Genomic DNA, 26,765 nt, shown 5'->3' with positions numbered 1-26,765 from the left:
CAGTACTGTAGACTGAACCTAGGTATTCTCTGCCACTGAGATACTTTTTAAAAAATGTTTATTTTGAGACAGATTCTAAGTTGCCTAGGCTTGCCTTAAACTTGAGATCCTCCTGCCTCAGCTTACCAAGTGTCTGGAAATAGAGGCACGTATCACCATGCCCAGCCTAATTTTTTTCTTTTTTTTTTTTTTGGTACCAGGGATTGAACTTAGGGGCTCTCAGTCACTGAGCCACATGCCCAGTCCTATTTTGTATTTTATTTAGAGACAGTGCCTCACTGTTGCTAAGGCTGGATTTGAACTTGCGATCCTCCTGTCTTAGTCTCCTGAGCCATTGGGATTACAGATATGCACCACTGCACCTGGCCTAATTTTGTTTTAATGAGAATTTGGGACTAGGGGTCTGACACCTCCCAGGGACCCAAGTGAAGGAGCCAGACTGACCATGTGAAGTTTGGCTGAAGACTCTCAGGCCCAGGGAAATTTAGTAACCAAAAATGCAAACAGATGAACCAGATGAGCTCACTGAGGTTTCAGCCCTCCTGGTTCCCAATACTAGGGGGAAAGGGAATCTATTTATGGCAAATGATTCTGGATTAGTAAATTCTGATCAAGAGGCCAAAAGAGTTAAGAGCCTGTAAAAAGGCTTCCATTCCAACCACCCCACACCATGACTGTATGAACCAGTTTTATTACTCCACTGCCCAGGTGCACCCTGGTCATGCTCTTGTCACACCTGCTTTTCAGACCAAGGCAAGGTGCCAGCTCAGCAAATAGGAAAGCTGTTCTGCAAAACAGCAACTGCCAGCTAAAGGCATCAACCACCACTGCAGAAGGAAGCAAGTCACCAGGGGAGCATGGGCAGCACAGGACAATGACTTCTGGGACCAGGAAACCCTCTCTGATAGGGCCAGACCATGTTACTGTCCTTGGGAGATGACACTCTTCCTCTCGGAGGGTGGGTCACTCCTTCAAACCCATCCATGTCACAGACAAAATGCTCCATTCTTCCAGCTTCTGGATTCAGCAATGAAACATCAAAAGTGCTCTGACCAAAGCCCCAGCATGAGCACGCCTTCGTCCTCCCTGGTAGAGCAGGGGAGGATGGAGACACATGGAAGACTGGCCAGCCCCACTGTTAAACAAAGTCCCGACTAGAACTCGGGAGAGAGGGGCAGAAGGCCCAGCTGCAGGCATACACAGTTACTGTTTTCTTGGAAGCAGCTCCTCCAGCTCCTTCAGTCCAGGCGGGCAGCCGGTGCCCCTCACTGCATGCCGAACCACTGCTCCTGGTCGGCCCACTGGGCCGCCTCACTGTCGCTGCCCTCTAGGTCCCCCTCTTCCCCACTTCCTTCCATGTCATCCACATCTTCCTCCTGAGTTGCATCTGTGGGACTCTCCTCCTTCTCCATCTTCTGCATTCCCTCTAAAGACTTCTGGTCATTGGGGTCCAAACTAGGGGACAACAAAACAAAGGAGAGGCCTGAATCTCTGCCTTCTTCCAGCAGAATGACTTGACACCTAGCTGGCTGGGAGGTGAAATGAGCAGAACAACTGCCAGAACCTGGTGTCTCCCAACAACCCGGACTGAGGGCTTCCAACACCAGAAGTGAAAAAAGGAAAAATCTTTTCCTAATTTTTGGAATTCTCAAAAGATTTTGATTTTTTTTCTCCACAAGTTTCTTAAACTTTTTCATACCTATCCCCCTAGCATTCTGCCAGAGGAGGCTTCCAGACACCGCAATGAAAAAGTGGCAAACATTAACAGAAAGTCTCAATGTAATTTCTTAAAAGTAGGGCTTTTTGAGCTGCAGGGTTAGAGTTATTCTTCTGTGAGAACAACTGCTCTGTGCTCTTATGACACAGTGACATATCAGCATTTCAGTTGTCAAGTAAAAACACTGTGGCATGCCATGAATAGATGTCAAGCTCCTAGATTAGACCTCAGGACCAAGGCTACCTCTACCCAGGCATGTGCATATCGCAGCCAAGAATTTACATGTGCCAAACCCCCAAACTGCAAAGCCTCTAGAACATTCATTTATTTGACTTCTAGGGAATGTTTCCTCTTGACTTTGTAACCATCACTGGCCTAGCCAATTCACCTCTAATCAAAGTCTGGCTTTTTTTTTTTTTTTTCCCCATTTGCTTTTAAGTTTCCAAAAAGCAGCTAAAACAAATGTTGGAATCCCATTTCTATTTACATAAATGCAGGCTGATTTCTAACATCTCTTCTCTGATGCTCCAGCCCTCTGGCCTCCACCCAACCTTCTATAGACTGCTAGGAAAGCATGAGTGGTGATATCACCAGTGTGCACATGAGGAGAGTCCGGAATTAAGCAATCCCAGTGGTCACTGGCCAGGCACACAAGTGCTGTTCAACTGTCCTCTGTATGAGGGAATGCATGTATGTGATCAGACTCAATTACAGACATTACCTCACTGTGACCCTGCGGACACATAGACTCCCTCAAAGAAATCACATCAGTGACCACTATTTATTTATTATTTACTATGTGCCCGGCACCGTGCCAAGAGCTTTACCTGGAATAATCATTTAATCCTCATTTAATACCCAATAAGGTAGAGAAAAGAACATGTTAGTTACTTGCCCAAGATGACAGTGGTGAAGAAGCATTCAAGTTCTTGACTACTAAAGCAGGTAGGAACATGAGAAAGTACTTACAATACTTTGATTGGAAAATGCAGAATATAAAATATATTCTAGGTATAAGAACAGGATGCCACAGTGGTATGGGCTCTTTAATGTTGTTAATATACTTTAAGAAAAGTTTTTCACAAGGGTTGAATTCACAAATTTAACTCTTCTGCCATTACAATTATTATTCTGCTTTCCACTGTGGGCAGTGTGTGTGTCTTTCTAGAACTCCAGCTACACAGTTCCCTGCCTTTCCTCCCCTTTTTGTAACCTGCCCCGCCAGAGGCTGAGTGCCTACCTGAGCGCTATACTGTACTGGTCCATTGCTTCCTGATACTCATTGACAGCTACAAGGAAATCTCCTAGGATCCGATGCAGGACACAGTCACTCTGATTAGCCAGTGCATTCCTCAGCAAGGCAATTCCATCTTCATATTTCTGTTCTCTACCTGAAAAAAGAGCCTAGCTGTCTTCATCAAAATTTTGAAATCATACTTCCAGCTCAACTCTATACATGTAACCACAACCATCATAATCTGACAGTTTTTTTGTAGCCATCCTCAGAATAACAGTGTGACACAAAGTGAGAGCAAATGCAACTGAATTCCTATTTCATTAGGAAATTTGTGGCTTGGGTTCTGATTTTTCAAAGGTATTCTTGACGTTAATCCAAATAAAAAGCCAAGCTGCTTTTTATTTTGATTTGTTAGATTGGCCCAAATCCAGGAGTCATCATAAATCAGGACAAAAGACATACCCCCATTTCTCACCATGTGATGCCTTACTGCTATCTCAGGACTCTGCCAGCAAGAAAGCCAATGAACCCAAATCAACATTTTCATTAAAAAAAAAAAAAATTCTCATAAGAGAATCCAGATAGCTCAAAAACAATTCAAACTAAAACCAGCCCAAATTAGCTCAGGACAACTAAAATCAGATGAAAGTAAGCTGAACAGGTACTAACCAATTTAGACCATTCAAGCCAAATCAATCAAGTCTAAGCCAGGTACATTTGGTTGTGTGCTAAACCAATTCAAGCAGCCTCAGACCTGCTGCAAAAGGCACACACACCTATCTGGTCATCTGTAACCAGCTGGGAATGGAGAGTGCAACTAACACTTGGTTTTATAGAAGTGAATGTTGAGGGGCTGAATGTTGAGGCTCAGTGGTGGAACACTTGCCTTGTATGTGTGAGGCACTGGGTTTGATCCTCAGCACCACATAAAAATAAAATAAAGGTATTGTGTCCACCTAAAACTAAAAAAAAAAACTAAAAAAAAAAAAAAAAAAAAGAAATGAATGTTGAATGGGCAAAATAGAAGACATACTTACTAAGTAGTTCTGCTTTTTTCACCACAGCTTTAATGTAATCCGGCCTTTGGGTCAGGGCTTTATCTAACAAAGTTTTGGCTTTCTCCTGTGTCACTGGGTCTTCTAGACAAACGGTGGCTAAAAGGGTAAGGGTCTGTGCATTTGCACCTAGAGTTTTGTAAACATTGTTAGCCATTACCATTGCTTCTCGAATACTGTTTGAGGTTAAGTAACATTCGATGAGACCTTAAAAAATAAAACACACAAAGAAGTTCAATCATATTACCTTAAAAAATAAAACACACAAAGAAGTTCAATAAGCCAAGCTTCCATTCTGACAGTGTTCCAAATGGCAAACCTTCCAAGTTTTAGACAAAGGGCAGGCCCTCGGACAACTGATGGTAAGATTAGACTGGAGGATGTGCTGATGGAATAGCTAAAGAGCGCTCTAACCAGAGCACTTGATAGACGTGGAAAAAGCCTGCCCTGAAAATGCACCTTCAGTTAGTGAAACAAGCATGCATAAGGAAACTGCAGCGTGTGGGCAGAACATCTGAACACTGAAGAACAAATGTGACACTAATCATTACTCTGTTGTGTGGCCAGAAGATTAAAGTACTGAGAGATAATGTTTCCAATGAAACTCAAGATTCTACTGCCTTAAGCCATTACTCTCTGGCTGTGTTCAATCACCTGCAGACCTATATTTAAGAGGGAAGGTAAAAAGTGAAAGTCCTATTTTATCAATTAAAGAACCTACTATCAAGCCATATGGGGAGAAAGGCAGACTCTGACTTGAAACACAGAAGTTATCTCCAAAGGCACTTGCTGAGGGCCTTCTCACATTAGGTGGAAAGCACTTAATCAGACAGACCCAATATACCAAGATTGGCAGCTCCTTTCTCTTTTCACACCCACAGTGAGATGCCCTATGGAGCCACTTCAAGAAAACTCAACTCTTTGTGCCAAGAAGTTGAGAACAGGGGAAGAACTTTTTGGCACAAAGCACTCATCAAAAACAGAAAAACAGCTTAAACCCCAAACCCACACAATCACTGGCAGATTTTCTCCAAAAACTCCTCCACCCTAGCAGCATTTATAACATTCGTGCACACTCTTCCACACATTATGGTTACTTAACCAGAAATTACCTAACTCTAAAGGGCAACATGTTAGGTTCCAAATACAGCTGTTTGCAACTACTTATTGAGTATTGAAACTTCAGAAGGAAATGGAAAGAGCCAGGTCTAGTGGTACATGCTTGTAAATCCCAACTACTCAGGAGGCTGAGGCTGAAGGATTCCAAGCTGGAGGCAGCTTGAGCTAACAAGACCCTATCTCAAGGGCTGAGGATGTGGCTCAAGCGGTAGTGCACTCGCCTGGCATGTGTGCGGCCCGGGTTCAATCCTCAGCACCACATACAAACAAAGATGTTGTGTCCGCCGATAATTAAAAAATAAATATTAAACTTCATTTCTCTCTCTCTCTAAAAAAAAAGACCCTATCTCAAAAATAAAAATGGCTAGGAATGTAATTCAGTGGTACAGCACTGGCCTAAAATGCCTGAGAGGCCCTTTCTTCAATCCCAGCCCTGGGGGGGATGCACCTCACTAATCAAGGGCATGCACCAGCAAAGGGAGAAAGCTCCACTGGAGATGGCCAGAAGGTATAACCAGTTACGGAGATCCAAATCTTCCAAAGAGTAGCCTGAGAAGCCTCACTGGCCCGCTGGGGAAATCTGATGCCCCCATATGCTCTAACTATCTCCATCCAGGCACTGGGGTACTGGGATAATCCAAAGGCATTCCTGTACTTGGGCAAAACAGGGGTGCTGCAGAAAGGAGTTGGTGTGACCAATACAGCTTAGAGGGAAGTTTTAGTTTCAGGTTTAAGAATTTAATCTGGGGCTGGGGATGTGGCTCAAGCGGTAGCGCACTCGCCTGGCATGCATGCGGCCCGGGTTCAATCCTCAGCGCCACATACAAAGATGTTGTGTCTGCCAAAAACTAAAAAATAAATATTAAAAAATTCTCTCTTAAAAAAAAAAAAAAAGAATTTAATCTGAAAACAGAGACTTAGTTTTCTGGAGTTTCTTTAAGAACAAAGGCAATTTCCATTCCCCCAACACATTTACAATAAGCATAGCTCTCTGGCTCTATAAGCAAATTTGTTCTTTCCTCCAACTTTCAAATTTGAACTCATCTTCCTGTTAAGATCAAATCACTCCTAGACTCCTAGGTTTATTTTTAAATTCTTACAAAAATATGTTTTAGAGGAACTGCATCTTGTAAGATCTATTTTAACGTCTGTGACTGAGTCACCAAATGTTGCTGAGGCTGGCACAGTTTCTTTGAGCTCCTAGGGTCAGTTCACATGAACTTAAAACATTATATAACAACAACAAAAAAGCTGAACCCCAATCAGGCCCACTCTGAAGGTCACAATGGACAACTAGTTCCCACAGCCAACATTGTTCACGGATATGGTGTTACTCTATCAGTAACATCTGTGGTCCAAAATAAGGTAAGATGACTAGGAAAATAAAGACATAACTGAGCAATTTAGCATAGGGCCTGGCAGAGATTCTCATTAATGACTGGGCTACATCTGAAGGGGGAAAAAAAGGACAAAAATCTATCCCAAGTATCCCCTCACCAAAAACCAGAAAAAAAGACAGAGAAATGGGGCTGGGTTTGTGGCTCAGAGCTATAGCGCTTGCCCAGCATGCATGAGGCACTGGGTTCAATCCCCAGCACAACATAAAAACACTAAACAGGGGGCTGGGGTTATGGCTCAGTGGCAGAGCACTTATCTAGCGTGTGCAAGGCCCTGGGTTTGATCCTCAGCACCACATAAAAATAAATAAATAAAACAAAGATATTGTGTCCAATTACAACTAAAAAATAAATATTAAAAACAACAACAACAAAAAAAAAACCCAACACTAAACGGGTTGGGGATATGGCTCAGTTGGTAGAATGCTTGTCTTGCATGCACAAAGCCCCAGCACCACAAACAAACAAACTAAACAGAATAAAGGCATTATATCCATCTAAAATTAAAAATATATTAAAATAAAAAGGTGGGGAGAATTCATTCTAGAAAATGCAGGGTGAAAAACCCAGTGACACCACTAATTAATGTAAAATGCCTAATGCATGATTCCCAAATCTGTCTGCACATTAATACCACCTGGGATCTTCAAAAAATACCAGCAGCTAATTCACAGCCCATGTTTTCATCTATGTTGGAGTGACCTGGCAGCTTGATTTTTGAAAAGATTCCTCAGATGACTCCAATACATAAGAGTTTAGAACTGTGGGCCTGATGAAACCTTCCACCTGAGTGCAGCTACCATGGCTTCGAATCCCCGCTAGTTATAATGATCTTACCTTCGTAACAATCTAAGCGACAAGGTGAGAGCCGTATGGCCTCCCGAAAATGGATTATTGCTTCTTGGACTCTGCCCATGTTCCTAAGTGCTGCTCCTTTAAGTAGTAAAGCTTGCACACTGTTACTGTTCAGCTGAATGGCCTTGGCTCCCAAGTAGAGGGCTCGGGAGTAGCGTTTGCTATAGAAGCTATGACACCTGGAGGAAAAAAAAAACACCAGAAATTACCTGAGAGGGACCATAAAGAAGTTTCATGCACAAATCAGAAGGAAGGCCCTATATATGATCCTCATTATAAACCACACTTACAGTTATAAGCTATGATGTTAGTGAAAACAAAAAATATATATATAATTTATATTTTTTATTTAATATTTAATTTCTTATTTATTTTTAAGGGGGAAAGCTTAACAAGGAAGAAAAAAACAGAAAAGAATCTGATGATCTGGATACCTGTTATGAGCTGAAAGACATTCAGAGAATCTGTAAAGCCACGTAAATAACAATACAGGTTTTATTTATTTACTTTTTTTGTAGGGAGCAGTGCTGGGGATTGAACCCAGGCCCTCACACTTGCTAGAGAAGCACTCTCCCACTGAGCTACATTCCCAACCATGAGGTAAATAACAATGGAGGTCATCCTGAGTAAAGCCCAGGGCTAAAACATGAGGCATTCACTGTGTCATTTAATGCTTACCCCTAGAAGTAGGGTAGGAAGTTATTAGCCCATTTTCCAACTGAGGGGAAAAAAAAAACCCAGAGAGGTCAATATGCATCTAAAATCACATGTCACAGGCCAGGGATGAAACTCAGTGGTAGAGTACTTGCCTAGCACACCATAGACTTAGGTTCAATCCTTATATCACAAAACAAAATCAAATGTCATGATTTGATTAAGGCCTGATTATCTCCCTTCCCCTCTTTTTTTTTTTTTGGTGATAACTGGGGATTAAATCCAGGAACTTTACATGCTAGGCCACTGAGCTATTCCCCAGCCCTTTTTATTTTTTATTTTGTTCTTGGAATCCTCCTACCTCAGCCTCTTGAGTCCCAGGATTACTAGGCATACGTCACTGGAGACAGCCTGATTATCTCTTTTTTTTTTTTTTTTATTTTCTTTTTTTTTTTATTGGTTATTCAAAACATTAGCCTGATTATCTCTTAAACTAGTGCTTTCAATTCATATACCTACAATCTCTTAAAAGAATCTACTGAAAACCAGGGAGAAAAGGGAATGCACAAACATACCCAGAGACCACCCAGGGTTCTGCATGCTGATCAGAAATATTGAAAAGACGGCAGCCAAGGTTCTCCACATCCTCTAGCCGCCCTTCTCGTGCCAGGAGGTAGCCATATACATCCATCCCTAAAAAAGGAGGACAGGATGAGAAGAGGCCCTTTAATGTAATCAAAGAAGTCATTAAAAAGGAGTAGGATCTAACAAGCAGACCCACATTGAGGTTCCTGCTGCTTTAGGGTCTGAGCTCTTTCCATCATCATGGACTCCTCCACAACTACTTCCCTACAAAATGACTATTAAAAAGGAAAACTCATCCAAAATAAAAAAGGCAAAGAAGCAGAAGGATATATCTCACAATTTAAAAGCCTGTTATTTTCAGGAACTGTTTGTCCCTATTTCTGTGGTGTGATATACAGCTCTCCTAATGAATAACCAGAAAGGGCCCAAAAAAGGCATCAAATAAATGCTCCCTCTGAGCTCTACTATGCTGAAAAAATCAGTCTCACAAAAAGTTGGCCTACTCCAGAAAAAGCTTGTAGTTCATTCTAGAATGCAGTTCATTAAAGATCCCCACCCCTCCTTACTCCTGATTGTGCTCCCCTGATCCCACTTCGTTCTCACTCGAAGTCTATAAAAAGGGCCTAGACTTGCTGTCACCCATACCCATCTTCTGTTATCCCTTCAGATTCCCATTAAAATTTCCTTTCAAGCCAAAATTATAGCAATACTTCCTCTGGCTCAAAGTCTTGGGTTTATGCTTCTGAGTCTAAGCTGCCAACTACTGCCAGACTAATTTTTCTAAAGCTCATTTTCATCACGGGCATAGGCAGCTTAGAAACAGGAATAAACACCAGGCAGGAGGGAGGCTTCAACAAACAAATTCATCCTTCTGTATCTGTTCCCTCATCTGCTTGCTTGTGAAAATTCCCCTCCTCTTATTAAGAGTTTGCCATACTGGCCAGGCACAATGGCACACGCCTGAAATCAGCTGCTTGGGATGCTAAAAGAGAAGGATCACAAGTCCAAGGCCAGCCTCAGCAACTTGGTGATAGTGAGACTGTCTCAAAAAAAAGGTGGGAGAGGCAGGGATAGGGATGCAGCCTCAGTGGTAAAATACTCCTGGAATCAATTCCCAGAACCAAAAGGAAAAAAAAAAAAAAAAAGTCTGAAAGGCTGCTTATTGTTACAAGGCATATTTTTCTAATGGTCTCTCTGAGGCCTTACGAACAGACGTCAGCCTATCTAGCTGATCATATTTCTTCACTATTCCTGAGCACGCACTCACTGCCAGTCACCTGACAGCCAGTTTTTCAAAGGCCCGATGCCTCCTTCCGTCAGCTGCAATCTTCTTTCGGATCAATGGTTTTCCTATTGTCTGCTCCTAATCCTTTTCTTACTCTCTCTTAATTATGCTACAGAAACAGTACAACTAAATTCCCTAACATGATATTATGGTTCTTGGGATGCCATCCAAATCAGGCACATCATAAATTTATAATTCATAAGAAAGAGCTATGACTCTCTCCAAAAGGGGGGGGGGGAAGCCAAGTAATGTCTGTGAAGAGACTGTACTTGAATTCAAGCAAAAATAACTGCTTAAAATGAATCATCAAAATGTTAAAAAGACATGCCAGGAACTTAAAAAATACATAAATAAAGAGTAAAAGACCAATGTAATAAGCCTCAAAAAATTTTCCCTGAAAAACAGTACCTGTTCATGCCACGTTTCTTGCCTATCTTCTGATCTGCCCCTCTATAGACACTCTCATCTTGCCCCAAGAATTACTTACCTTTTATCAGATAAGGATCCAGCATTTGTGCCTGTTCAAACTTGAGAACAGAGTTTTTATTGTCTCCAACTCTGAAGTACAGATCTGCCAAGCTTCCTAGTAGGTCCACATTATCTCGCAATAAGGACTTTTTCTCCAATGAACTTAAAAGATATTAAACAGTAAATCTTACAATTAGACCCTTAATTGCTTAATCAGAGGAACTGGCATAGAGACACTACTTTTTTTTCTGTATGCAAGAAAGCTTTCATAAAACTTTGAATATACACAATAAAGCAGACACTACTCACTACCTAGAAAGAAATTCCTTGTTGCAATTTTTCAATTGACAACATACACTACATGGAGCTGAATGCAATGTCATTCACAAGTGACAGCTATTTATTACTCAACTGGATGGCTTTGCATAATACAAAAACTCCCGTCTCTTGTTCTTGGACTATATCCAAATAGAAGGAAAAGCCCAGTCCTAAGGGGCAATCTAGGTTAGATGCTGCAATAAACCATGCTTCCAGGGAGATCAAAAAGGTTTTCTTCTAGGTTTAAGCATGACACAAAATGGCAGTTTGCTCTTTACCTTTGCATATAGATCTGAACTCAGTCCAACTGTACATTTTTATAGGTTTCCAACAGGGATTATTTTATTTCCAATTAACAAAGCCCAAGGACAACTGCTACAAACCAAGAAATAAGCACTTCATTTTTCTGTTTTACTAATTTAAACACATCAGACTTCCAGATGAGGAAAGGGCCTCATGAACAGGGAATTAATGCTGTGGTTCTTACCAGATGGTATTGATTGCTCTTGAGTTGTCACCAGTGTGCACAAAAGCATATGCTTTGATCCACACAGAGAGCCAGTCCAAGTTAGGCACAGTTTGGATCACATTCATAGTCATTGATGCCACCTCTGCACCTTTTACAGAAAGGGATAGCAAACCTAACCCAGCAGAAAACAGGAAAAAAGTGGTGAGGCAATGCCCTCTTCCACAGTGCAAGAAACAGTCTACAACTTCCCTACGCTACAAGCACCCCTTCCCTATCTAATAAAGATACACAAGGGGGCCAGAGTTGTAGCTCAGTGGTAGAGCGCTTGCCTAGCATGAATGAGGCACTGGGTTCATTCCCTGGCATCACATAAAAATAAACAAATAAAATAAAGGTATTGTGTCCATCTAAAACTAAAAAAAAAAAAAAAAAAATACACTAGGGGCTGGAGGTGTAACTCAGTGGTAGAGTGCTTGTCTAGTACAAGCAAGGTCCTGGATTAGAGCTCCAGCACTAAAAAACAAAACAAAACAAAAAAACAACATAACAATAACAACAACAAAAAACACATATGACAGAAATACAATAACTTATTATTTTCGGTGCTGGGGCTCAAACCCAAGGCCTTGAGCATGCTAAGCATGTGCTTTACAACTGAGCTACATCCCTAGCCCCAGAAGATTGCTTAATATTTCTTGACAGAAGCAGGGCATGGTGGCACACATCCGGGAGACAGAGGCAGGAGAATCGCAAGCTCAAGACCAGCCCCAGGAACTTAGTAAGACCCTATCTCAAAATAAATAAACAAATAATTTTTTTTTCCTTGATTGAATATGCGATGATGTAGGGAATTTTTTAAAAACTCTATTCTGCCAGGTATGGTGATTTATACCTGATCCCACTAACTAGGGAATCTGACCCAGGAGGATTACAAGTTATTATAAGCGGGCCAAACCTCACTAAGATAGTGAGACCCTGTCTTAAAAAATAAAAAAAAAAAGAGGGTTAGAGTTGTGGTTTAGTGACAGAGTGCTTGTCTAGTGAGGCACTGGGTTCCATTCTCAGCACTGCATATAAATAAATGAATAAAATAAAGGTTTATCAACATCTTAAAAAAATTAAAAAAAAAAAAAAGGACAGAGGCTATATAGATCAATAGTACAGTGTCACTGAGTTCAACCCCAGTATCATTAAAAACAAACAAACAAAAACTATTCTAACATATCGGGAACCACTATCTTTGACAGTTGACATTCCAGGAAAACAGGCAGAAAATTAACTGTACCTAGAATGGCATCAAGAGCTAATGGGCACTGCCGCAGTACTTCCTTATAGCTGGTGACTGAAGGGCGCTCCTGACCAGCCTTCCTGTACAGGTTTGCCAGCATCATGTTTATCTGTATAATCAAAAATAAAGAACAATAAGATAATATTGTACTGCAAAAAAAAATCTCACCATCAAAAAGTTCTGATTTTTATTACTAGCTACTACTCTACTTTTTACTGGAAAATCTACCCAGAGCTCTGTGCAAAGAAAGAAAGACCAATCCTGGGCTGGGTTGTAGCTCAATGCTAGAGTGCTTGCCTTGCACATGTGAGGCCCTGGGTTCGATCCTGAGCACCAAGTAAAAATAAAGATGTTGTGTCCATCTACAACTAAAAAAAATTAAAAAAAAAAAAAAAAAAGACCAACCCTATTCTTCAAAGCAAAGAATAAATCACATTACTATCCTTGCTTTTTCTAAGTCCTCCCATTCCTAAAAGGAAAAAGTCACATTACCCTCTCATTTACCTAACTAAAACGTCCAGTAATATCTGGACCAAAGATGCTGCCTCTAGAAATGGAAATGACATTCATTTGATAAATTCCAGAATTCTAGTTACCGTAATTCATTCTTGAACTATCCAAGAAGTGCTTACATTCAAATACTTTAAATTCAATTAATACTGAGACATAAGAAAGCAAAGAACTCTTGGCATAACTAGTTAAAAAGGATCAGATGAATTTTTCCCCAAAAGGAAATGACAGATACAGAGGTAAAATACTTGGCTTCTTTTTGTCAATTACACTAGTGACTAGAATCTGGCCTTTCTAACAAAGCTTTTACCCTTAAATACTAACTTGCCAAAATCATGTTACAAAAATTCAACTCAAACTGACCTATAGAAATTACCATGAATAGCTACACTATTTAAATCCAGTGCAGACATCTGTATTTTAACACAATTTAAATAAGTAACTAAGTAAAGCTTTCTTAGCAATCCTTCCTGAGAACACAACAAAGAAAATCTAAAAGTGACAAACAATGTGGAAATTACAGAAGAGGGATAAATGATCTTAATAGTACAAAGAAAAAACCCACTGTTTCAATTTAAACACAATACTGTGTTGGGCAGATCATTAACCTAAGGAAGCAGTCAATGTGAAGACACAAGAAAAAAGTCAATCCCCCAATATCTTCAATTATCTGTGACTTGGCATGCCAGGTATTTACTCAAAAGAATGCTCTGAAGAACATCTGTTTCAATTACAGACCTACAATGTATAAAACATCCCAGAATAGTATGAATCCACACTAATCCAAATGATGAAATAATAAAACACTCGAAATAAAATTATTTTTTATTTGGCTTCAGATATTTCATTTTAGGCTATTTTGAATATGCAAAGGAAGGTACTTAAAGGAAAACTCCAGTATTAGTGCCAATACTTCAAAAGAATAAAAGGTTAAATTTAAGATTCTTCCTTTACTGCTTGATATTAACAAACTGATGAGCCATTTGTCTCAACAAATATAAAAATTTCCTTTAAACTACTTAACTGTCACTCAAAAGAACAAGTTTTAAGTGCTACTGAGAGGAAAAGTCAATTTTTAAAACGGATCCTTACTTGGGAAAACAGTAAAGACACATTCCACCAGTTCTAAACCCAAGTAGTCATTATTTCCTAAAAATTGAGAAATTGTGTGTTGGTATGCTTACTCTTAAAAGTTGAAGATTTGCCAAGATAGAATAATCTAACACTGGAATTTTCCTTTAAGTGTGAGGGAATGTGTGGTGGTGTTTACCATACATTAACAGATGTTCATTTAGACGTATTTTGACTCACTTCCTTGTCCTTTACACAGACTGAGGAGCCAGTTAACTCCCTAACGGACAAGAAAGAAAAACTGTAAATATCATAGGTTTATTTTTGAGGCACATGTTTGCTTGCTCCTGGCTACAAGAGCTCTACTGTACTCCTAACAAATACAGACTCCTCTAGACCCTCTTAAAATAATGATTGCAAACATCAAGCATTGGATGCCGTAAAGTCAAAATTTTTTGCCATTAATGATTTCCAAAAATGTCCCCAAACACCAAGTCAATAAGAAGGAGATTACAATGCATTTCTGATAAGGAATAGTGTCGTTCAAAGTTTATAATCAAAATAGCTTCTTCCAAAAGGCCTTGAGTACAGCAGCAGACGCTTTCTCATACATGCAAGAAATTAATTCTCAGGTAGGAAAAAACTCACAGAATACTAGAATGAAATTTAATATATAGCATCCAAACCTATTAAGAGACAAATTGGTCCATAATATACTTCTAAGTATTTGGGTTTCTTTTTTTTTTTTTTTTTTGGTATTGAATTGAACCCAGGGATACTTTACCACTGAGCTACATCCCCAGCTCTCTTTGAGACAGGATCTCACTAAGTTGCCAAGGATCTTCCTAAGTTGCTGAGGCTGATCTAGAACTTGTGATCCTCCTGCCTTATACTCCAGAGTCACCAGGATTACACGCAGACAACATTACACCCAGCTACTTCCAAGTTGTTGAGGGTTTTTTGTTTGTTTTTGTTTTTTTAAATTTTTAGTTGTAGATGGACACAATACTTTATATTTATTTTTATGCAGTGCTGAAAATCAAACCCAGCACCTCACACATACCAGGCAAGCGCTCTGCCACTGAGCCACAACCCCATCTATTTATTTATTTTTTTATAGTCCTGAGGATTAAACCCTGTGCTTCATACTTGCTAAGTGAGCACTCTACCACTGAGCCACAACCCCAACCCCATGAGGAAATATCTTAATTTTAAAACAGGTTGGGGATGCAGATCAGTGGTATGGTATTTGCCTATTATGTGTGAGGCCCTAGAGTATGATCCCTAATATGTAAAACTAAATAAATAAAATTCAGAAAAATAGAGCTGGGAATGGAGTTCAGTGGTAGAACACAAGCTTAGCATGCTGGAGGCCCTGGGTTTAAACCCCAGCAACAAAAAACAACAAATAAACAAAAAACCTCCAGAAATAACCAATTTAAAATAGTAAATAATCTTTAATGTCAGGAGAAACTTAAACACGTTCTCATCAAGTTGGGTTGTCAGGAAAATGCAGCAACACTTAAGATGTACTAATTTAACTACACCAGGTTTCTACTGTTTAGATTCCTGGTCTTCAGGTGCAGGAGGATGTGCAGACTTTTCTTTTCTTTTCTTTCTTTTTTTTTTTTTTTTTTGGTGGTGGTGATACTGGAGATTGACCCCAGGGGAGTTCTCACCACTGAGTTACAACTCCAGGCTTTCAGTGCTTTTTATTTTTAATTTTGAGACAGGGTCTCAAACTTGCTGAAGCTGGCCTCAAACTTGCCACCCTTCTGCCTCAGTTTCCAAAGCAGCTGGGACTACAGGCCTAGGCCACTGTGCCTAGCTGTACACAGAATACTTATTAAATTCCTCATTGTTAAACACAAATTGCACAAAAAATTTTTTCAATTAAGTAAGGACAGGTGATAACCTGGGATATTGAATTCTAGCCAGATATGGTGGCACACGCCCATAATTTCAGAGACTTAGGAGGCTGAGGCAAGAGGATCACAAGTTCTAAGCCCATCTCAGCAACTCAGTGAGATCTTTTCTCAAAAAATAACAAAAGTTGAGAATATAGCTCAGTGGCAAAGTGCTCCTGTGTTCAATCGCCAGTACCAAACAAAAAAATTCTGACATGAATTAAATACTCAGAGCAAGGATTCACACTGTTCTTCTAAAGGGGGCTTCAAAAAATTTGATAGAGACACCCAATATTCTCTACATAACAGTAATTTTTTAAAATATTTATTTTTTAATTGTAGTTGGATACAATAACTTTATTTATTTATTTTTATGTGGTACTGAGGATAGAACCCAGGGCCTCGCACATGCTAGGCGAATGCTCTACCGTTGAGCTACAACCCCAGCCCAACAGAACAGTATTTTTAGTTAAGCCAGGTGTGGTGGTGCACACCTGTAATGCCAGTGGCTCAGGAGGCTAAGGCAGGAGGATCGCAAGTTTTTTTTTTTTGTAGTTGGACACAATATCTTTATTTTATTTTATTTTCTTTATTGTTGGTTGTTCAAAACATTACATAGTTCTTGATATATCATATTTCACACTTTGATTCAAGTGGGTTATGAACTCCCATTCTTACCCCGTATACAGATTGCAGAATCACATCAGTTACACTTCCATTGATTTATATATTGCCATACTAGTGTCTGTTGTATTCTGCTGCCTTTCCTATCCTTTACTATCCCCCCTCCCCTTCCCTCCCCTCCCCTCTTCTCTCTCTACCCCCTCTACTGTAATTCATTTCTCCCCCTTGTATTATTTTTCCCTTTCCCCTCGCTTCCTCTTGTATGTAATTTTGTATAACCCTGAGGGTCTCCTTCCATTTCCATGCAATTTCCCTTCTCTCTCCCTTTCCCTCCCACCTCTCATCCCTGTTTAATGTTAATCTTCTTCTCATGCTCTTCGTCCCTACTCTGTTCTTAGTTACTCTCCTTATATCAAAGAAGACATTTGGCATTTGTTTTTCAGGGATTGGCTGGCTTCACTTAGCATAATCTGCTCTAATGCCATCCATTTCCCTCCAAATTCTATGATTTTGTCATTTTTTAATGCAGAGTAATACTCCATTGTGTATAAATGCCACATTTTTTTTATCCATTCGTCTATTGAAGGGCATCTCGGTTGGTTCCACAGTCTTGCTATTGTGAATTGTGCTGCTATGAACATCGATGTAGCAGTATCCCTGTAGCATGCTCTTTTTAGGTCTTTAGGGAATAGACCGAGAAGGGGAATAGCTGGGTCAGATGGTGGTTTCATGAGGATCACAAGTTTAAAGTCAATCTCAGCAAAAGCGAGGTGCTGAGTAACTCAGTGAGACCCTGTCTCTAAATAAAATACAAAATAGGGCTGGGAATGTGGCTCAGTGGTCAAGTGTCCCTGAGTTCAATTCTTGGTTACCCATCCCCCACCCCCAAAAATGTATTTTTAAGGTTGGCGTTGTAGCTCAGTGGTGGAATGCTTGTTTCATATGCATGAAGCCCTGGGTTCAATCCTCAGCACCACATCTACAATTGAAAAAAAAAATTTTTTTTAATGTATTTTTAGGGCTGGAGATGTAGCTAAATGGTAGAGCACTTGTCTTATATGCACAAAGCATGGGTTTATGGCAGGTGTGATGGCACATGCCTGTAATCCCAGCAACTTGGGAGGCTAAGGCAGGAGGGCTGCAAGTTCAACACAAGCAACTTAGCAAGATGCTGTCTCAAATTTTAAAAAATAAAATAAAAAGGGATGGGGATGTGGCTAAGTGGTTAAGTGCCCCTAGGTTCAATCCCTAGTACCAAAAAAAAAAAAAAAAAAAAAAAAAGGTATTTTTATATACATGAGCTCAATTCACAATTCAGTTGTCACAAAAATTAACAGATTTTTATTATCCTATTTTATAAATAAGGTTTAAAAAAAAAAAAAAAAAAAAAGAAGACCAGAGATTGTTAATTTGCCCAACCTTAAATTGTATGTAAGTCACATGTGCCCTAGATGCAAAAAAGACACCAGATCTCTGACTTCAGCTAAAGGTACACTCTTCACTATAACATGCTGCCAAATCAAACACAAACATATATTCCACACTTATGTACAATTTGAAAATGAAAGAATAAAATCATTCCCACTATCAAATGGATATATCTATGGAATACAAAAAATGAAGTTCTAAAAAAAGTGGTTTTGCCACCTGGAAGCATTTTGCAAATCATTCTTCCCCACAGAAACAAATACCAAAGAATATATACTCATAACATTGTCCAGCTGTTATTACTCATCAGCTGAATTTTCAGGTCTCTTAAGAAGGTCAATCACCTCTAAATCTCTACTTCATTAACAGCGGAAGAAAGTGAGACAGTTATGAGTACAATGTTCAGATGGCCTTCCTAAAGAACAGAGAAAACATGGAAGAGAAGGGAGGGATGCAGAGGAAGAATCACATAACAATCTGCTAATTGAACTTACTTTGGGAGTTCTTTGTCTTGAAGGGATCCCATCAAGTATAGCAATGGCATCTTTGTCTTGTTTTAGCATTGTATAACATTCAGCCATTTTATATTTCACTTCAATTTCAGATGGAAGACACTAAGAGACAATGAAAAACCAATTCTTAAAAATATGGTCTCAAGCCAGGTGCAGCAACACACACTTATAATTGCAGCAACTTGGGAGGCTGAGGGAGGAGGATCACAAGTTTCAGGAAAGCCTCAGCAAATTAGCAAGACGCTGTATCAAAATTTTTTTAAAAAGGCAAGCTCAGTGAGGATGCAGCTCAGTGGTAAAGCATCCCTGGATTCAATCCCCAAGAACAAAAAAAGTTAGTGATTGCCAGGGGGCCGGGGACTGGGGCTGGGGAGAAGGGTAAGAATGTGAGAATGTAGAATGAATGCCAAAAGGCATGAGCTTTCTTTCTATAGTGATGAAAATGTCTGGAGTTAGATAGTACTTGTGATTATACTAAAACTCACTAAATCGTATACATTAAAAAGGATGAAATAACAGCATGTGAGTTATATCTTAATTTTTAAAAACTTCCATGAAGATTCAATGTATTAAGTTATATGAAAAGTGAAAGTTTAGCATAGCCTGTGATCCCAGGCACTTAGGAGGCAGAAGCAGAAAAGATCACAAGTTTGAGAACAGCCTGGGTAACTGAGTATGACAACAAAGGGGAAGGGAGAGGAGGGGTGAGAATGAATGGAGGCCTAGGAGAGGTGGCTCAGTGGCAGAGTACTTGCTTAGCATACATGAAGTACTGTATTCAATCACCAGTACCAACAAAAAATAGCAACAAGCCAGGCATGATGGTTCATGTCTGTAATCTCAGCAACTCAGGAGACTGAGGTAAGAGTACTGCAAGTTCAAGATGAGCCTCAGAAACTTGGCGAGGCCCTAAGCAATTCAGCAAAACCCTGTCTCAAAAAAAATAAAATAAAAAAGGGCTGGGGATGTTGCTCAGTGGTAAAGTGCCCCTGCAATCTCCAGTACACACACACACAAAAGAAGTTTAGCATCATACTTGGCAAATGGAATACTCTACATATTAACTATTTTTATGAATGATTCTATCTGGGTAATATACATGACTTACATTTAGTATCAGAAAATAAAAGAAAATCCTGCAATCAGCTCATCATTAATAATAGAAAGCAAAGATTTTACATAAAGATAAATAAAACCAGATGAAGGGGCTGGGGTTGTGGCTCAGTGGTAGAGCACTCGCCTAGCACATGGGATGCTCTGGGTTCAATCCTCAGCACCACATAAAAACAAACAAAATAAAGGTAGTGTGTACAACGAAAAAAATAAATATTTCAAAAAAAAAAAAAAAGATGAAGCTGAACAGGTTAAAAAAATTAATTTTTCTTTCTAATGTGAAAAAATTGAAAGCAGAAAAACTGACTGATAATTTCACTTATAGTTCACCTAACATTTTATGTATACTAAGAAATTTAAAAACAGATTCAAACTAAAAAGCAAAATGTCAAAAAGAAAAAAAAAAGAACTGTGTCACATTAAATTGGGTAGAGAGAAGTGATGGGAGGGGAGGGGAGGGGAAGGGGGAAAGGAAGGACAGCAGAATAAAATAGACATTATTACTGCTTTATGTATATGCGTGACTGCATGACCAATATGATTCTGCAACCTGTACACTCAGAAAAATGAGAAATTATACCCCATCTGATTCAAATGTATGATGTCAAGATCACTGTACTGTCATGTATAACTAATTAAAACAATAAAACAAAGAAATGAAAAAAAATAATAAAGTTAGGCATAATTTCACCTTTTAAAAAAAAAGCAAAATGTTTTCTTTCCCTAGTTTTCCACTTAAATTTATTTCCTTCATACACAAAATATTTTCAAGCTCATTATCCACATATATTTGAAAACATGTATCAGGATGTATTTATGTATCACTAAATTCTCACCTTCAAATAAAATAGTATTGACATATTGCTTCAAACCTTATTTTACTAGTACATAGTCATTTTCAAATCAGCACATATACTTTAACCTCATTTGTCTTTTTTCAATAATTCATCATATTCTACTTCATGAAATCTGAACCTGCTTATAAGCACTTTTGCTTCCAGTTTCTTCTTATAAACAATACTGCATCCCTGAAAACCTTTTGTGAATTTGTTATTAGGATTAATTCCTAGCAATGGAATAATATGGTCAAATGGTGAAGACACTGCAATTTTATTGCTTAAATTTATTTAACTATCAAGCAACCAAAATTGCCAGAAATTTTTAAATTCTTTCCCATAAACTTTACTGTGTTCTCACACAGGCCTAAAACTGAATGACATTTTACAAGCTGCATTTTCATTAAAATCACAAAACACCTTACATTTTAAGCTCTGTTTCTATAAAAGGGAAGAATGATGCATAACTTTGTTTATGCGGTTTACATTTTAGATTCATCCACAAGAATTTTGCTCTTGTCCTTTAATGCTTGGTTGGGTAGGTTCCTACATCTAAGTAGTTTTTCATCTTTGTCTCGCTGTTCAGTTTCCTTTTGAATTACTTTTTATTTTATCATCTTGTTCATCTAGTCAGTCATCTTCTGAATTACCTGTCTTGGGGCTGACAGTGTAGCTCAGTAGCAGACAATATGCTTAGCATACATGAGGTGTCAGGTTCAATTCCCAGCACAGCCCCCTTCCCCAACCCTGGAAAAACAAAGAAAAAACTCACAACTCTATCTTAAATTACCTGACTTTGTGGAGTAGAAGCAGAATTTCCAGTTGAAGGTCTCACTTTTGAAGTTTTACTTAGGGCTTTCTTTTGCTGTAAAGCCATAGCATACTTACTTACAGCATTCCGATATTCCTTATCATGAAAGAGAGAATCCGAATGATACACCAAAAGCTGATACTTCTGAGATGGGGAGAATAACTCACTAGAAAACAAAGAAAGTACACCCCCTACGTGGGTTATTTTGAAATATTAGAAAGAGCACCTTAGTGTTCATATAAGTCTAGCACAAAGCTTTGAATAATGGCAGTTTAAAATTTTTAATACACCTTAAGGGCTTGTCCCTAAACTGAGAGGCATGAGAAATAAACTCTATGTTACTATAACCAACATATCTAGGATACTGCCTTAAATTGCTGGGGGTTTTGTTTTGTTTTGTTTTAGAGAGAGAGAGAGAGAATTTTTTTTAATATTTATTTTTCAGCTTTCGGTGGACACAACATCTTTGTATGTGGTGCTGAGGATCAAACCTGGGCCGCATGCATGCCAGGCGAGCGTGCTACCACTTGAGCCACATCCCCAGCCCTAAATTGCTGTTTTAATGTAACTAAAATTATTCTTTATTTAATATAAATGCAATGATATCTATAAAAACCGAATACAAATATACAAAAAAAAAAAAAGTATCTTTTCCTCCCCTTTTTTGCTCCAAACCCTTTTAACAGTCTGATATACATTCATCCACAAGCTCCTAACATCAAGTTTTAAGGATAATACTAACAAAGGAGAGCAATCACAATGACAACTAATACTACCAAAGAAGGGCTAAAGACCTGGAAAAGAGAAACTTCACCCCTTCTTCCTAGGAAGGGGATGAATAAAGAGAACTGGACCTCAAAACTCTTGAAATACTGAAGAAAATATCAGTCTGAGAATAGAATGAAACAGCCAATGGGACAGAGTGCAACAGAACGAGGACTGACTATGTTTGATAAAGTCTTTTTATTTTTATTTTTTTATTTATTTTTTTAAGGTGGACACAATATTTTTGTTTTTATGTGGTGCTGAGAATCAAACCCAGTGCCTCACGCATGTTAGGTGAGCACGCTACCACTTGAGCCACATCCCCAGCCCCAAAGTCTTTTTAATTTTACATGCAAAAGTAAACTTTTAAGACTTTGGATGTAGCTCACTGGTAAAGCATTTGCCTAGCATGTGTGAGGTCCTAGGTTTGATCTCTAACACCACAGAACAAATAAATTAAAAAGGAAGAGTAAACTTTACTCACACTAGAAGCATCCTTTTTTTTTTTTCTCTCTCTCTCTCTTTTTGCACGATACTGGGGATTGAATCCAGAGAGGCATTCTACCACTGATGTACACCCCAGTCCTTTTTACTTTTTGACCCAGGGTCTAAGTTGTCCAGGCTGGCCCCAAACTTTGAATCTTCTTGCCTCAGCCTCCTGAGCTTCTGGGATTACTGGCATGAGCCACCATGCCTGCTCAATAGAAGCATTTTTATCTCCTTAAGTTTCAGGAATTTAAAGACGGTATGTTTCAAAACTATTTCTTTAACCTTCAATATGTTCACAAGCATTATAACTGTCTGGCTACCATTCTCTTGCTTTTTATAGTGCTGAGGATCAAATGAACCCAGGACCTCTTTATGTCAGGCAAGCAGTAGCTGCACCCCTAACCCCAACCTCCTTTTTTTGGGAGGATAGGGAGTGGATATTGAACCCCAGAGCACTTAACCACTGAGCCACATTCCCATCGTCCCCTTTTTAAATATTTTTTAGTTGTCAATTAATCTTTTATTTATTTTTATGCGGTGCTGAGGATTGAACCCAGGGACTCATGCATGCTGGCAAGCGCTTTACCACTGATCCACAACCCCAGCCCCCTCAGCAGTGTCTCACTGAGTTGCTCAGAGCCTTGCTAAGTTGCTGAGGCTGGCTTTGAACTCACAATTCTCCTTCCACTCCTCCTTCTCAAGATAAATTTACACTTTTGTGTGTGTATGTGTGTGTGTGTGGTGCTGGAAATTGAACCCAGGGCCTTGTGCATGCAAAGCAAACACTCTACAATTAAGCTATATCCTCAGCCCAAATTTACACCCTTTTGACAGATAAAAGCCATAACTGCTTAAAATGAAAAGACAGAGTCAAAGAACTTTGTATACAGTTAATATGCCAACAAACCAAGGTATATCAAGAACAGGTACCAGGGGATGGGGCTGTGGCTCAGTGGTGGAGCGCTTGCCTAGCCATGTGTGAGGCACTGGGTTTGATCCTCAGCACCACATAAAAAAAATAAAATAAAGGCATTATATCAAAACTACAACTGAAAAATGTTTTTTAAAAAAGAACAGGTATTGGGCTGGGGATGTGGCTCAAGCAGTAGCACACTCGCCTGGCATGCGTGCGGCCCAGGTTCCATCCTCAGCACCACATACAAAGATGTTGTGTCCGCAAAAAATTTAAAAATAAACATTACAAAATTCTCTCTCTCACACTCTCTTGAAAAAAAAAAAAAAGAACAGAAAAGAACAGGTATCATAGATTAGTGACTGCCAGGGTAAAACGGATAGGGGAATGATTGCTAAGAGATTTCTTTTGGAGATGATGAAATGTTTGGAATTAGTGGTACAACACTATGAATACCCTAAAACCCAAAGAACTGGTTTTTGTTGTTGTTGTTTTTTAGTATTTTGTTTTTCAGTTGTAGTTGGACACAATACTTTTTATTTTTATGTGGTGCAGAGGATAGAACCCAGCACCCCACATGTGCTAGGCAAGCACTTTACCGCTGAGCCACAACCTCAGTCCCCAGAACCGTTCTCTTTAAAATGATTAATTCTATATGTGAATTAAAACTTTGAAAAAAAAGGGGAGAGGTACAGAAGATGTAGTTCACTGGTAGAGTGCTTGCCTAGCATGCACAAGACCTGGAGATTCCCAACAATGCCCCTGCACCCTGCCCCCCCGAAAAAGATAGCAGGCTAAACACTGGATATAAAGTTATAAGGAAAATTCAAGGAGGACTGGAGTTGTAGCTCAGGAGAGTGTTTGCCTAGCATATGTGAGGCAGTGGGTTAAATCCTCAGCACCACATTAAAATAAAGGTGCTGTGCCCATCTACTATATATATACGTATTTAGATACAAAAGAAAATTCAAAGAGTAAAAGGGATAGTTCAGATGACTTAAGAGCTTTTCCAACACCCAGAGTCAATGTATTCAATGAGCAATAACTATTTTTTTGTATTCAGTGATAAATAATCATTTGATAAATATTACTACATCCACAGGAAGCATTCAGATACTTATATAACACACTTGCCTATTACACACTTACACATACACACACACACACACACACACACAATCTCTGGAATGATACATGGAAAACCTAATAGTTGTTGCCTCTGGAGAAGAAAAACAGTAGCGCGGAGGTTCAAGACTCAGAGATTGATCTGCACACAAATTCTTTACTGATTAATTTTTTTTTCAGTGTATGTATTGCCTATTCAATGAATTTCAAAATATAATAATGATAAAAGATCAGAACTTAAACATTTGCTGAAACTAAGAACTGCCAATCTAACCTAATGTGAAAAAGCTCAGGCTAACTAAACTTAATCTAGCCAAATCACCAAACTGCTTCAAACTATCCTGTTACATCATCAATAACCAAGAATAATGTACAGTGTGTTGATCCCCAATAGTGGAAACTTGATGCTCTGAGAAATCACTCAGAACCAAGTAAAAGTCTCCAGAATAAACACAGAAGGCAAGCAGAGGCCAGTGTTCCTTACTGTCAACACTAAGTGGATGGCCATAAAGGATGATTTTACCACTGAGGCCCAAAGCGCACTAGTGGAAGTGAAATGGGGCCCAGCCACTGCGCTGCAGGCACTTTACAGCCTTTTCCTCTCTGACCTGGACCACCTTCTAGAGCAGGCCAAACACAAAAGGGTGCAGAGTCGATTTCATTATAATGCTATAAGGAGGCAGCAGACTGTGGGGGTCAGAATGGAGACTTCTGTACCTACTAGATGTGTGAACTTGATCAAAGTACTTCACTTCCCTATCTCCATATGGATGTCTATAACACATCAGAACAGAGCTATGGCATGGGCGCTGTGCTTCTTCAAAATAGGGCAACTGTACTTTTGGGGTCAGAGTGGCTAAGAGGGTATCTGAGCTGAAACCTAAACGAGGAGGCAACCCTGAGGTGAGGATTCCAAACAGCAAGTACAAGAGCCCGACTTGAGAGCCTGCTTGTGTGGTCCAGCACCAGAAAACAGAGCCCAGGAGGCCAGGGCACTGGGGAAGAGATGGGATGGGGAAGGCAGGTGGTTGGGAGCAATAAGGGGCGGAAGCTCAAGGATGAACCCTGTGCTTCACCTAAGACTTAATACACGGCAGCGGAAAAGGAAGGGGACGCTGCTCTCACAGCTGCCAAGTCCTTAAAATTAGGCGCCACTCCCCTGCCCCATCAACGAAACCTCCCGTTTATAGGGGGTTCCAAGGTTAAGAGAGCGGGTCCTGCGGGGGAAAATACCCATCTCGGATGTAGGACAAGGACATAAAAACCAGGGCACTGGGTCAGAGCGGCAGCGAGCGAAAACCCGTTCTTGGGAAGGTGCCGGGAGGGGAGGATTCAGCCCAGCGATGTGACAATCGCTTTATCCTGCAACAGACGCCTCAGGAAACCCTTCGCTCCCAACGTGCGGGAAAGCGCCGCCAGCGTGGACCTCGGCCTCCGCCTTCCATTCTCCGGAGCCAGCGCTCGCCACATCCTCGGCAGAAGCGCACCGCGGCGCCGGCCCCCGGGACACTACTCGCGTTCCCGCGTCGGCTGTCAGCGGAGGCCGCAGCTGACCGAGGATCCGCGGCCACTCCTTCCCGCCAGAATACCGCCTCGGCCCGGGCTCCCAAACCGCCGCCGCTCTCCTCAGCCCAGGCCGCTCCCCGCCTCAACTCACGGGTTGTTATTACTCATTGTAAGTAGCAAGCTGCTGAGAAGCCGCACGTTGGAGTGCAGCCCCGCGGCCGCCATGTCCCGCACATGGTCTATCACATTCATTCTGCCCGGCAAAACCGCAAGTAGTTGCGGCTGTAGCGGCGCGAAAAGCCGGCAGGCAAGTTTTCCTTTTCGAAGATTCCAAAATGGCGGCGCCGCCGGGGTCCATCGGGTCCACACGCGGCACCGCCCCCAAGGAAATAGGTAACTGCGGAGGTGCCTGAGTAAAAAGCAGCTCAGCGGCTCGCTACTCCCGGGACCTGGGGGGTAGGAGGGTTCGTTGTTTTTACGCAAAATTACATCATCGTCCTGAACTGCAAACTTTGCGGTGGGCATACAATGGGACGAAAGGCACCTCAGTAAGGATATTGAAGTGAGTCTGGGGAAGTCTGTGTATCTCCGAAATTTAAAATATATTGGCATTTATCATAATAAAAGCAAATGGAGTGCGGGAAAACTTTGGAATAGGCGCCAAGGGCTGACCTAACTGCTTTTGCAGTCGCGCGAGCGCACCAGCAG

At 40.2% G+C, this 26,765-nt stretch overlaps 1 protein-coding gene across 6 annotated transcripts; it reads right to left on the bottom strand.

Moving 5' to 3' along the window:
* Nucleotides 1-671: 671 nt before the first annotated feature.
* On the bottom strand, nt 672-26,393 carry Anapc7 (anaphase promoting complex subunit 7). 6 transcript variants are annotated; one of them, XM_076851037.2, is made up of 12 exons: nt 26,209-26,270; nt 22,509-22,718; nt 21,239-21,425; nt 18,482-18,601; nt 12,445-12,556; nt 11,178-11,331; nt 10,392-10,534; nt 8,610-8,727; nt 7,363-7,559; nt 3,992-4,216; nt 2,958-3,108; nt 672-1,455 (listed from the first exon to the last, which is right to left on the bottom strand). In XM_076851037.2, exons 2-12 carry the CDS (start codon nt 22,517-22,519, stop codon nt 1,266-1,268), a joined length of 1,608 nt encoding a protein of 535 aa, XP_076707152.1. In that variant the 5' UTR covers nt 22,520-22,718; nt 26,209-26,270; the 3' UTR covers nt 672-1,265. The 6 variants fall into 6 exon arrangements, with proteins under 6 accessions (XP_076707152.1, XP_076706966.1, XP_076707245.1 ...); XM_076850851.2 differs by lacking the exon at nt 22,509-22,718 and having other exon boundaries at nt 26,209-26,393; XM_076851130.2 differs by lacking the exon at nt 22,509-22,718 and having other exon boundaries at nt 21,239-21,450; nt 26,209-26,273.
* Between the last annotated feature and the right edge of the window lie 372 nt (nt 26,394-26,765).

Source organism: Callospermophilus lateralis, chromosome 1 (assembly GCF_048772815.1).
Source record: "Callospermophilus lateralis isolate mCalLat2 chromosome 1, mCalLat2.hap1, whole genome shotgun sequence".
In the NCBI taxonomy this organism is placed as follows: Eukaryota; Metazoa; Chordata; class Mammalia; order Rodentia; family Sciuridae; genus Callospermophilus; species Callospermophilus lateralis.
Note: the sequence above shows the minus strand (reverse complement) of the source record. Positions and strands in the feature narration are given on the sequence as shown.